Source organism: Oreochromis aureus, linkage group 12, assembly GCF_013358895.1.
Source record: "Oreochromis aureus strain Israel breed Guangdong linkage group 12, ZZ_aureus, whole genome shotgun sequence".
In the NCBI taxonomy this organism is placed as follows: domain Eukaryota; kingdom Metazoa; phylum Chordata; class Actinopteri; order Cichliformes; family Cichlidae; genus Oreochromis; species Oreochromis aureus.
This window is the reverse complement of record NC_052953.1, coordinates 10,783,409-10,797,413: the sequence shown is the minus strand read 5'-3', so window position 1 is coordinate 10,797,413 and position 14,005 is coordinate 10,783,409. Positions and strand designations below refer to the sequence as shown.

The 14,005-nt window shown below is 37.5% G+C and overlaps 1 protein-coding gene across 1 annotated transcript in view; it reads left to right on the top strand.

The window, feature by feature from the left end:
- tmem8b (transmembrane protein 8B) overlaps window positions 1–12,089 on the top strand; it is a 33,548-nt gene extending 21,459 nt beyond the window's left edge. The window contains exons 9-13 of the mRNA XM_031729716.2: window positions 1,647–1,789; window positions 3,123–3,301; window positions 4,732–4,878; window positions 8,135–8,251; window positions 11,008–12,089. Coding sequence (XP_031585576.1) covers window positions 1,647–1,789; window positions 3,123–3,301; window positions 4,732–4,878; window positions 8,135–8,251; window positions 11,008–11,343 — 922 coding nt within the window. The 3' untranslated portion in view covers window positions 11,344–12,089. The remainder of the gene's footprint in view (window positions 1–1,646; window positions 1,790–3,122; window positions 3,302–4,731; window positions 4,879–8,134; window positions 8,252–11,007) is intronic.
- The last annotated feature ends 1,916 nt before the right edge of the window (window positions 12,090–14,005 follow it).

The window sequence follows — 14,005 nt, the reverse complement described above, 5'->3', positions numbered from 1 at the left end:
TCACTAGTTTGTTTACCAAAATAAATAATTCATTGCCATAATGAAGACACCATGCTTTCTGTTTGAATGACGAAGCCTCCCTCATTGAACCACATCCTCTGCCATCTGTCACCCAGCAGACTGATTTGGCACTGGCTTCATAAATGTGTGTATGGTGCACACCAAGCATATGACATAGAGGAGGGTTAAATTTTGAGGTTTATCCATATTTTCACACTTACCAATTTGCACACGTCATAGTGGATTTTAAATCAAACAATCAAGTTGTAATTGAAATGCACACATTCAGTTTTAATTCAAGGGGTTCAAGAAAAGTTTGCAAAAAGGTTTTTTACAAAAATGCTATTACAACCCTGTTTTATTGGTAGTGGTATTTGGATATTAATAGTATACTTTGTAGGTACCAATAAGGCTTTGGCCTACTCCACACCAGTGTCCCTCTCTTTCTGTTTTTCTCTCCGTGTTTATGTAAGTGTTACTTAACCTGTGAATTCAAGAAGTAAAGTGTTTTTCTCTGAGGGTTATTTAAAGTCGGCGCGAATCATGTCAGAGAGAGAAGTTAGAGCGAATGTTTTCATTAAGTTTTGTTGTTGTAATGTTATATACGAGTTCGTAAGTATTAGCAATTCAGCAGAGTGAGCTGTTTTGGCGAAGCCTTTATGGCACAAAAATGTGAACAGAATGAAATTAAGCAGATTTTTCCCGTCCCACTTGGGAGTTCCAATTGAATTTGAATAACAGATAATAACAGATGGTGTGGGACGTGGACTCATCCTCACACGAACACTTAGCTGATGTATGAAAATGCAGACAAAGATCACAGTGTTATGTGCTAGATTTCAACGCATTTGCATATACTAAACCAATCAGGTGTTATTAGATGGTAAATGACAGGTGCCCTTCAAAAATACAGTTAAGCTGATGTATACAACTAAATAAAAAATAAATAAATAAAATGTTGCAGAAACACATAAAGAAACATACATTTGAAGTTTCATTCTCTTTAACGGATTGATTAGCAGTTTTTGTTTTTGTAGTGTTAAAGATGAGAAAATTAACCTCTAAAAAGTAACCTCTGTCAATCTGTGAATATGCGGTAACCTGTAGAGCTAGAGTTTTGTGAGAAATTACAGCTGTGGTACCTTTTCAAAATAATTAATGAAGGTTAAACTAGAACCCTTGGTGGAATAGACATAATTTACAGAAAATTAGTTTTGTAATTGCGTTATAAAGTTGGAGATTTCCGAGGCCTAATAGAATGAAGTTGTCTGACATCTAGCAATGCCGAAACAACCTTTTGATCTCCAGTGTTTTGTGGTGATGAGGGCTTCTGGAGGACACAAGAAAACTAGACAAAACCCTGCAGGCGCCTGAGCGGCTTTGCGAGGCAAAGCTCTGAAAGAGCTTGGAGTGATATGTGAATGTCAGCTTGATAACATGCTCACAATAACAATGCTGTCATACTTGTATTTAGTAAGTATAATATTTACCAGCCTAATTTGGAATGCTATAAAGTGTGCACAGCTATGCAGTATATAGATCTGACACATTTGGCCATAAACAAAAGTATTGAAATGTTGAAGCCATTATGCAGATGAAAAACAGTGAAGGCATCACCTGCAATCATATATTTTTGCCTTTTCCAGATTTGAGCAATGCAGCAATGTAACTGCAGAGGTTTATATGCGTGCATACCTGACTCCGTGCATCAATGACTGTGGGACGTATGGACAGTGCAAGCTTCTGCGCACCAACAATTACCTTTATGCTGCATGTGAATGCAAAGCAGGTAACGTTTTACTTTAAAAATCTATTGCAGTCCATCACAGTGTCTTACTTTTTCCAGCTTAAATGGACAGCTTTGTTAAATCCTTGTTTATTTATTTGAACTTGTAGTGCACACTGTCAATTAAATTGAAACGAGGTGGTCTGGTAAAGTCTTTTTTGATTCTGTTTTAATATCTAAGTCATGCAGTTATTAATAAAACAGCGCAACTTGTTTTATGTAAGGGAAAAATAATTAGTACTGTATATATTTAACAACCCCCTTAAATATTTATCAGTAATTAATTAGTAATTAATACACAGCAAGCAAGTGCAACCCTGAATGTATAATTACACTTGATTTTTGTCTGTCAAAAGATTCTTTTGCATATGAAAGATAAGACAGAACTTTTCTTTGAGAAAATAGGTCATCACTGCTGCAAAGAATTTCTAATTTGTTGGAAAATACATCATGAGGAGTGACAAGAAAATGAGAGAGAGCCAGGTGGGATGGCACGGGTCATTTTCCAGAATTGAGCTGACAATTCTGCAATTAAATTGTATGTGCCACTTTTCAGTGACTCATTCAGCGGCCTGGTATTAATCTTCTAATATAAGGCATTTTGATAAGACAATAAAACACAGTCTTAATTACCAACAGCTTTTCAATAAAAGATGAGCTTATGAAACTAAACAAAGCATGTCCTCTGAGGCTTTTTTAAATCCTGCCTTTGATCTTCTTTTATCAGAGATGGTTTCTCTTCAGTTTAATTCATTGTCATACTTCATATGTGTGACTGCTTCCTGGCAGACACTTTGCATTCAGCACTTGCCCTTGGCCCATCTCAGACTGCAAAACCTCTGTTCAACAGTGCTCACGAATATTTAATTCACACTGTCTTATTCAATCAACCACTTGATAAAGATCCAATGTACCAAAGCGGGGGTGTTTTAAAATAGAAGTGAGTTCACACCAGGAGGCTCTATTGTGCTGGATAAACAACTTCACACATATCTGTTTTTGATTATTTTTACAGAGAAATGTCTGTTCATAGGAAAAGGCTGCTAAGGCATTATTCTTGTCAAGAGATAATAAATATTTCATACATTTTAAGAGATTAAGGGTTTGAAACAAACAGTTTCACCTGCTGGGGAAACTCTTCTCATTCATAAACCAAAACCAAGTTTTTCCTGGAGTTGATTTAGGATTTAAGGAAGACAGACACCATTTATGCTTTTTCCAACGTGTAAAGCCTGTCAAAAAAACAAAAAACAAAAAACGTCTTAGAGCTTTAGTCCTTTAGGTGAAAGTACCATATTTACTAAGGTGTGTGTCTGCGGGTGTGTGGGTATTTTAGGCTGGGATGGATGGGGGTGCACAGACAACTCAGAAGCCTATTCGTACAGTTTCCAGCTCCTCTCCACCCTGCTGCTCTGTCTCAGTAACCTGATGTTTGTCCCGCCCGTGGCCATCGCCATCCGAAGCCACTACCTCCTGGAGGCTTCAGTCTACATCTTCACCATGTTTTTCTCTACTGTGAGTGAAAAGTGATAACCTAAAGTATATTTTTCTTTTATTTAAGCATGGTATTTTGCTAATAAACAGTTGGTATCAGCAATGCACAAAAGTAAGCATAAAGAAAACAATCATAGTGCTAAATAAAAAAAGAATTAGAATTTAAAACTAGAATTTAGAAAGAATCACAAAAGCAGATGTTTCTGAAAGTCATCAAATTGTGGCAAGGCTGGCTTTAATACGAAACACATTCTGCATCAAATTCCCGTGTATGCGGATGACATACTCCTATTTTTGAGTAAGCCATTCAAAGCTACACCACAGTCAGAAATACTTATGCTTACAATTCTATTCTGCATTGGAAGCATTAAAATGAATGTCCTTCATTAAAACAAAAATGCTCCAGCACCCTACTATAATCCCCTGCTCAGAGCCATAACTTTATTACTTTTCCACTACAGGAACTTCCCCCAGGCAACAGCAAGTTTTGGAAAACATTTTCACTGCAAAAATTACGTCTAAATTAAGTTTGGGTAAATTATTTCACCCACACCAAAAGTACTGTTTGGCAACTAGTACTGTTAGAATCAAATGAAGTTTTTTGTTTTTGTTTTGTTTCTTTCAGCTACCTTTTAAAAACCTACATCTAGTATATTAGTATAGAATTACAATTAAGAAATACTGACTGACAATAAATGTTACTATTGATGCTAAGGATGAAAGCTTGCTGGAGCCAGAAACAATGCTCGATATGGCATCATTATTTTTTAATAGTGCATTTTATAGAGTGAAAAAAACCCTACATTTAAAAGCAGACCATGCTTTTTCATATCTCAGGGGGCTAATTTAATATTTCTCCTTGGTTAAAAGGTTTCACATGCTTTTGCTGAGAAAGTGCCTATTGTGTAATTTTTTAATATTATTTAACAAAAAAAAATCATCCTTTATAAAATGATAAAAACCTCCAGTTCTTAAAATGAATGATGTCTTACTACGATAATGTGATATATATATAATCATTATCACTTTTTTTAATGATAGTTTGATAGTGTATACAGTAGTGAGTAGACATTCTATAGATAATGTATTCATACCAGGATTTTTTTTTTCTTCTTTCAACAAAGCTGTAAAAAATAAAATTGCAGAAATATAGAAAGTAACATAGCTGTAAACATATGCTTGTGGGATTTCATACAAAAATAGAGTTGGCCAGTATGTGCACACCACTGTGTTGCAATGAATCTGAGATGAGTTTGTAAAAGAATGGTCTGTATAGCTTCTTTGTCAGTAACCAGCAATAACCTGTATGCGAGTATTGCTTATTTTATTCAGCTTATCATTCAGCTCTTTCTTTTTATAGAATCAATACTTTTGTGCTGCTGTGCCGCCTATTGTTCTGACACATCTGCGTGTTTTTGTAACCTCTGTGCCTTTCTCTTCTTTTCTCACAGTTCTACCATGCATGCGACCAGCCAGGCATTGTGGTGTTTTGCATCATGGAGTATGATGTTCTGCAGTTTTGTGACTTCCTCGGGTCACTCATGTCAGTGTGGGTCACCGTCATCGCAATGGCTAGGCTAAAATCCATCATCAAACAGGTATTTTTAATTCTGAGCGAGGCCTGTTTCTACTGATACTCAGACTGGATATTTGTTTTCTTTCTATAAAACTGCAAAGTCCTGTTGTAATAGAAACTTTTCCCTTTATAAAGATGAAAATGTAAGGCTTGCATGGTGATATCAACAGTTCTTCGATACATTGATCTCAACACAAATGAACTGAGAAAATGCATGTTAGATGGAATCATTAACAAGTGCATATTTATAAACACACTTGTTAATTTTCCCCACTCTAGCTGCAAAGTAATAAGCGGCACTTCAGCCTAGACACATGAAGTGCAGCTTAGGTCATGTCCTTTTATATGGAGATTATGTCTCTAAATGGATAAACAGCCATTTAGAAAAACAACTCAGCCTGTCGCATTTGCTACTTAATAAAATGTTACTTGTAGGTAGATTCAGACATCCTGACACAGACATTTTCAGACCCTGATGCCTTTGGACTCTCTCAGACCATGAACAAAGAGAGATTAGATTAGATTAGATTAAAGGACTGAGAGGCTGTCGCGCTATAAACGAGTACCGCATATGCCTCAATTTTCAGTTATAAATGAAAAGATCAATGTGTTAAAATCAGCATTGCATGGCACTAAATTCTCTGGTTGCTGACATATTGCGTGGGTAATGGTAAACACTAACAGGTGCACCTTCTCCATGGGTCACTCCCTGGCTGCATACCAAGATGGAGCAGTCTGAGGGAAAGTGTGCGTGTATGTGTAAATGTGTGTCCATGTCCATAAATGAGACAGAGAGAGGGGGGAGAGTGGAGAGAGGGTGTGAGGTAGGAGGAGGGTGGGGAGTGCATGAACATCTGCTGTCCTCTAGAGTTTTCATTTTTGCTTAGCGCTGCAGTACGCAGTCACTAATCAAATCGCACATGTCAGGACTGGCAAGTGGGACTTTGTGTGTTTGTGTACTTGAAAGAGACACTGAGTGTGTGTATGTGTGTGTTTGTTTGTATGTTACACTAGTACTAGAGGATAAAGGACCTAAGAGCATGGAATATTGTTTGTCTCACTGTGTAGTAGCGACTTTTGGACCCTCAAAGCTCTTAATGTCTCACAAAAATGTTGGCTGAAAATCATTTTATGCTGGTTCACATAAAGATTGAGCACCAGGAGTTATGTTAGTCTCAACTTGGTGAAAGTTCTGGATCACAATTATGAAGATAATTACACTTCATCACATCTTTGTAATTTTGGCCCTTCCTTATTGAAGAGTTCTGACAACATTGTTCTCACCAATGTAATTGCTTTTGGCACTGTAGGACATCAAACATGTTTGTTCAGTCAATCAGAAAAAAAATTAGCCACATGATCTTAATTACTAGTAGCTAAATAGGTATGCCTGCAAATATCTGCTGCAAATAGAAGCGCTGTTTTCTCTTTCAGCGTTTGACGCTCCAAATTTTCTGTTTCTGTTTGCTTTTCATGATATGAAATTAAACCAATATTATTTATAATATTTGTAAAGTGACTTCAAAAATAATTTGCAAATTTGAAAATATACTATAGAATGAATGAATATGTAACATTGTTAATAACTTTGACGAATAAGCAGACGGTACAAAAGTACAGCCAGAAATTTACAAATGCAGCAGTAATCCAGAGGAATCTTAGTACATCAAATGTACAACCTTGTGAAAAAGTTTTATATGGACATATGTTAATATATTACTGGTTCCAGCATTATTTAATTATGAAATTCTTATTTGAAACCTTATAAGCTGACCTTTACTTAGCTGCACTTCATCACATACTGTTTCCTTGGCTGTTATATGACACCTCAGTGTGTTACGGCCATTAGATATGCACCAATACTATATACATTAAATCTGACACACTGTATATCTTATTAAGCATGAACATATAAGTTGCAGATAAAAATAGATTTTGGTTGTTTTTTTTTTTAGAATTCCCGCAGGCTCATTTGTCACTATGCATTCATACATCCATGCAATGCATGCATGTTTCTGTGCCACTGTGTGATCCACTAGAGCAGCATGACTGATGACTGTTGCTGCAACGAGTCCTCAGGCTGCACCATGCTGCTCCTTTCCTCCTTGGTGTGTGCCAATTAGTTCTATTCTCCTGCAGACAGGTCATCTCTTACCAGCTCAAAAATCCCCAATTTCTCCTCACATTGCCTACTAGACCCTAGGCATTCTGGATGGGCTCAAGTTCTCCCCGAGCATGTGTAGCACAGCTTATTGATTTTTTCATTCTCACTTTATCTCTTTTATATCCTGTGGCTTTATGTCCAGTTGTGAGCTTGGCAATGAAATAAAATAAAATAACTGATTTTATATATCATGTGGCTCTATTGTTAGCATTTTGTTTTCACTGTTTTATTGGGGCTTTCAGCTGTTTCAAAAGAGGTCTAGTGTATTTTTCTATAAGCACTTTAAAATACCCATTTTGATTTCACCTGAACTCTGCAGTTATTTTCCCTACGGGTACATTAAAGTGGTTGTATATTTACATAATGAGAGGCTTTTACCTTTTGGAGCACAGACTTGCATGCTGTGTGCCAAAGGTAGCTTGTTGTGGCAGTTAACAATGCAGTAAATAGCTGCCATTATTTTATATTTTCTTGTTTTGAATAGATAACATGAACAAATATTTCTATACTGCCTTAAAACCATCTCTCAATACTGTCAAACTGTCTGTGGTTCTCAACCGCAAACCTGTTTGTTCTTTCATAACATGGACATCTTTAATAATAGCTCAACATTACATGTAAACATGCAACAGCAGACTATTAACTGAAAACTAAAATTTGTAATATATTATTGTGGTGACTAGTAGAAAATAACAACATCCAAAGCCTTGTTGAACTGACAAAGCACAACAACATTTCTTTTTAGTAAGGCACTTATTTCTGTGCAGCAGCACAGCTATGTTCTCCAATATAACTTGATGTCAAAAAACCATGTGTGTTAAGAAAAGTATAACTCTGAGAGCCAAATAACAGGATGTCAGCTCAAAACAGAGAAAACGTGAAAGTATAGTCCACACATGAATCACCTGATGGTTTAGAGATTGATGCAAAGCCATTTTTCTTATATGTATGGAAAAAAGATTAAAGCTTTGCCAAACTGACAATAGTCTTTACCTCTCCAAAGGTAGAGTTGTGCTATCGCCTGACCGCACAAATATGTTCTTGCTTGTACATGTAACAATGCTGACTGTGTTTATGGAGGGCAGTTATTGATCCATGTTTTTTTTTTTGTCAGATTCTGTATCTGCTGGGGGCGATGTCTCTGTCCATGGCATTGCAGCTGGACCGTCATGGTCTGTGGAACCTGCTGGGACCCAGCCTGTTTGCTCTGGGCATCATGGCCGTGGCATGGGTAAGGGAAAAATGATCTACTTATTTATAGGAACTGTAGAGAAACAGGCTAAAGCAATAAATAAGTAAAAATAAAAACATGATATGATATAAGGTAAGAACATATAAAGTACAATAAAAATTCTATTAAAACCATATAAATCAGGTGTAAAAGCATTTCTGCATGTATTTATAGGGTGTAAAATTATTGTGCAATAGGAGATTTTTCATTTGATATTTGTGCACAACATGAAACTGTTACTTTAATACATAATTTGTGTTTAACATTCATGCTTGTTCAGACATGCAAATAAAATGCGTGTCCACAGTCCCTCTAGTCTCTGATGATAGTAAGTGTAAAAGGATTAAATCTGTCATGTAAGCTAACATAGGCTTGGAACATGTGCATGCGTAAAAAACTGGTGGTTTTCTGACCAATGAAGCTATTTTACATTAGTATTGAAGGGGCTTTAAAAGTTTTGCAGCCTGCGGGTATTAGTCATGGGTTGTAGTTCCATTATAACTCAGCTTGTACTTTCACTGACTCTTCTTCGAGTCATAATGTGCTCCCTGAACTGAGAAGATAAAAAATAATAGTCTTTCAGGCAAGGTTCTTGTGGAAAAAAAAAGCCTTTAACACCAAACCTCTGACATGAGTTTGAAAACAAGGTTTGTGGTTTCCTTGGAGAAAGCTTTGTGCTGAATAAAGTGTGGGAGTTGTAGCTCTGAGAGTTATCTATCTGCGAGCTGGAGGATACTACAGAAATATTGGAAGACGAAGTGCTGTTTAATTCCACCATGTAAACCCTGCAGCTTTAGCACAATGAGTAGGAAAGTGTATATTTTACTATTGTCAAAAATATCTTCTTTCTAAATGCTTTAGAATAATTCACTGGAAATGTATGTAAAGCCACCGGCTTTCAATATTTGGCTGATTTTCTTTAGTCTTTGGCTGATTTGTAACTCAATTATAGATGGTTTGTTGACATATGTTATTTGACAAGTGGCAAATGATATACTGTGACAGTGTCTACGGACTGGAAGTATAAACAGAGACAGATAATCTCTCATCCTCCCTTGGCAAATGAAACAACAGACTGCATAGGAATAAACTCCTCACAGCAACCTTTCCATAAAAAGCAGTTGAATCTCATGCTAATGTTGCAGTTTTTAAAGATAAACCCGGGATTCTGCTTTGATTACCTGACACTTAATAATTTATCAGCGGTTCAACAGCGTATGTCTGCATTTCAACATTCTCCGCTCCGTACTGCAACTCCGAGTCTGAGCACTGCACATTTTCTACAAGAGCCCTTTCATTTCAGCTTGTCATGTTTCTGCAAAGCTTGGCATTCTGAATGTTCTCAGACACAACCGAATTAGATCAGTCAAGCGGAGGGCACAGAGCGTCTGCTGCTGTGCAGGGGTGTCATTAGCAGCAATAGGAAGGGGGGAAGTTCAACTCTGTCAATGCCAAATATCCCTAATTCTCCAAACTAAATGAGGTCCCTGCCTCATACATAAAAACACAATCCTGGTCTAGAATTATTTGGCTTAACCACAAAAGTATGCAAGGATTTTGCATTCCTCATTGTTAAATGCATACAGAGCCATTTTGTGCATATAATTACTTTTGTCATTCATGACCAGCTTACATTTCCCCTTATATTGTGTCAAATTCTTCATAATAACCTTTTGAGAAAGGAAAAAAAATCATTCAAGCAATCAGTGTTTATGAAGCGATGAAAATAGAGACTGAATGAAATTAAATGTTCATTTCTCTTTGGGCTGTAGTGGAGGCAATCATGGGACACTTACAGAAAGCATTAGCACATATTCTCAAAAATAGATTTCATATCCAGCTCCGGCAAAGAAAATATAAACATAAAAAAGCAGATAAAGCATTGACAGGCACGTCACTAATCCATCAGCTGATCCAGATGATAGACTTTTTCTGCGGCGCTAGGCATGAATACAAAATTTCATACAATAAAACCACCAGAGATTCGTGGAGAATACCATCCCTCTTCACCTGCAATAAAATAGAGATGTCTAGTGGTCCCTCGCTGAAATCCCACTGGTCTCAGTTCTTTAATGACTCTCCCTGTGTGATCTCCCACTTCAATATGCTCTTTCTACATAAAAAAGTTCATTAAATTAAATTAGTAAGACCGTTAAACACAAGGCCTTGGAGATCAATTCATGTGGAAAACAAACTATGAACTGTGAAAATAAACTTCACTATATAAAACACTTCTCACAAGAAGTGGAAGTAAAATATGTTGTGTTTTCTTTGTGGTTTGCTACGCGAGAGTCTGCTGCCTTTGACACACATCATACTGTTAACATGTGAGCATAACAGAAACACACATGACAATGTGTTCAAACATGTGTTTATACACAGCCCTGGGAAGCGCACGTTATAACTCTGCTTTCTAGTCTGTGGTGATGAGGTCAGATACACATGAATACAAAAATAGATTTTTTCAGGTTCTTAGTGGTTGTTGCTAGGGTTATATTGGTTTCAGGCAACACAGCACATATGGGAATAAATTAAGTCTTTTTCTTGGTCTGTAAATGGATCTCAGTAAAGGATTGGCGCTGTGTTTTTCTTTTCATGGAATTTCTTCAGGAAGCTGTCATTTCCTGTATGAAATTATGAGTGGGTATTAAACTGTTCCCATTGGAAAATGTTACTTTGTGAGCTTTCAGAAAAAAACAGGTGTAAATAGTGATATTGATAACCTTTTTTTTTTATGTGTCTGTGGACCTTGTCAGACTGTGCGCACCATCCGGCGCCGACGTTGCTACCCGCCCACCTGGAAGCGCTGGGTGTTCTTCCTTTTCCCGGGCACCATGATTGCCACATCTGCCGTGGCGCTCTACGCCTTTGTGGAGACGGAGGAGAACTACTTCTACATACACAGCATCTGGCACATGCTGATTGCAGGGAGTGTGGGCTTTCTCCTGCCACCTCGAGCCAAGCCTGATGCCAAGGTGACCCCACTGAAGCGTAGGCGGGGCTGTGGCTATCAGCTGTGCGTGAATGAGCATGAGGAGCTTGGCCTGGTGGACCCAGGCATCATTTCCATCAATAGCATCTGCACCAGCTGATAAACTCCCCACTCTCAGCCTTTTACCTTAGAGACACTTCATTGCCTTCTTTTACTTGGGAAATTCACACACGGGAAATTAAGCCACAGAACTTGAAAAAGCAATGTAAATACTTTAATGCCGATGTGACACTATGTATTTCTTTTGTTCTGTTGTTATTGTCATGGTAATTACTATCAATACAAATGTAATTATTATTATTATCTATAGTTAAAGTTCTGATGAATTGTGGGTGTACAGTGACACACTGTTGTTTGTGAATATGTATTTAAAGTCTAAGCTGAAACACTGCTGCTACCTGACAGTGACTGTAAAACTGCTTCTGTTAGTTATTTATTGGTGGTCTTGTACAGTAAACAGGCCAATTATACTATTGTAGGGGCACAGATAAGGGGAGGGATATGGACGGACATTTAACAAGGGCACGGCTTTTCTGAAATTCTTTTGGAATATATATCTTTTGCACTGAGACACAAAAATGTTATTCTGTAAATTTTTATAAGGATATAAATTACAGTGGGCATCACAAATGTAAAACCTAGCTGTCATGTGGAATGTTAGACTGTCTTTTGCAATGTACTGCTTTTACACGAATGTGCTGATTGTTCTTGAAAAAGAACAGTTCCAAAGTCCAGTTTCCTGTGCTTAGAGAAGAAGGGGGGCAGGATTACTTCAGAGACCTCAAACCAAGACCTCACCTCCCTGCTCTTTTCTGACAGGACCTGTGTCACACCACATTCATGAACAATAAATGTTTTCTTTCTTTGCCTCAGTATTGCTTTGCTTCTTTCGAAGCTTTTAAACGTAGTGCAACTGGCGAAGCCTCCCACAAAGACATCGTAGAACAATTCCTGGCCCTAATGGATGGCAGGGGTTCTCAGACAGTGAGATGGGATGTTGTCAAAAGCATCCTCCCAGGAATAGAGCTAAAGATAAATAATTCTCCTACAGAGCGGGAGCATGAATGCCGCTTCAGTCCATGCTGTTTATATGTAGACTCTCTTCTTATATAAGGAAAAGAAGAGATGTGAAAGTTTTATTACTGTTTGCTATATTCCTTTTAGGTATGAGCCATCAGTTGTTCTTCAATATTTATCGTTCTGGGTGGTTTCAGGTTTTTGTTCTTTTCATTTCAGAATAGATTAAATAATTTATTGTTTTGGCAGGTGTACAAGTGAAAATTGTACCTGGCCTTGATAGCCCTCCAATAAGAGATCATCACAGTGCTCAGAGGAAGAGACATTTTTGAAAGTATTTTGAAAGTATGCTCCTTTGTCTTGAGTAAACTGATACAGCATTCCTGTAGGGATAAAGCAAGAAGGTGATGAAGCTGTTAGCTACAGCAAAAAAGACAGAAAACGTGGAAAAACAGTTTTACATCATATTAAATAACCAGATGTAAGAGTTCTTTGAGTCTTAGCTTGATAACCTACAGTATCAGATGTTTTTTACATGTAAATGCAGTCAGCTGAAAAGCAAAGCAGTTATATAGTATATTAGGTTATTCTCACTGCTGTTGCCCTCACACATAATATCTGTTTACTGTTATACACTTTCATGTCTATGGACCTTAGACTTTATATAAAAGATAAATATAGCCTCTGGGGAGGCAGAGAGCTAGCTGTATAAAAACATAAGTCCAATTGTATAGAAGTCTATAAGAAAATGATCCTAGTTTTCACTTGATTTGTGGCCTCAGTAAACACTTTTCCTGATGAGTTTATAATCACCATTGCCAGTTTCAAGGCTTCATCAGTGCAGCCTGATCCTCATTTTGTACATTATGATCCTCATTTAGAATAAAATATATGATAAAGAAGGGAATGCTTTAGAATGAAGGCTATCTCATGATTGGCAAGATCGTTATGAGCCTGTTACTCAGTCAGAAGACATTGTGAGACCATGCAGAGTTATCAGTTCAGTTTCTCCACTGATTGCATTTTCCTTTAACCCTTATGTGGTGTTCACATTTTGATACCTGGCCAATTTTTGCATTTTGGGTCTTTTTTTATTCAATTTAGTCATAACAGTTTGTAAAAATACTTAACATATGTTTACTTTGTCCCAATTCCAAACAATTCATCTCAGTCTATAGTTCAACCCCCATTAAATAAATAGCCTGTTGGTGCCAGCATATAAACCACACAAGGGACAGAGTTTTGCTCTGTGTTGCATACTTAGTTCATGCACTTCATCTATCTTTCTGCCCATCTTGGACCCACACACCTCTTACATGCTTCTGTTGCTCCTTGATAAGGAGGAGAATTTATATCAAGGAACATCTCATGGTCAGGATGATTTTCTAGATGACATCTAGGATGTAAAGTTAAAGATTTCATGTCCTGCACAGCAGTAACTACCATTTGTGCTGGCCCTGGTTGCATCGTGGTGGCAGTCATGCGGGATGGCTTATTTCTTGGGCAAGAAGACCATTCACTCTCACCATTTTTGACATCCATTTGCCCCCGTTGTGGGCTGCTGATGGGACTGTTTGGGAGCAAAATGATGGTCAGTCCCATCCGTGTCTTCAAACTCACTGTTATACTCTGAATTAATGGTCCTGCTGTAGCTCACTTGATTGAGTAGGTGAGCCATATACTGAACATTAGAGTCCTTACCACAGGGGCCGAGTTTGAGTTTGCCCCTGAGTGTTTCCTGTATT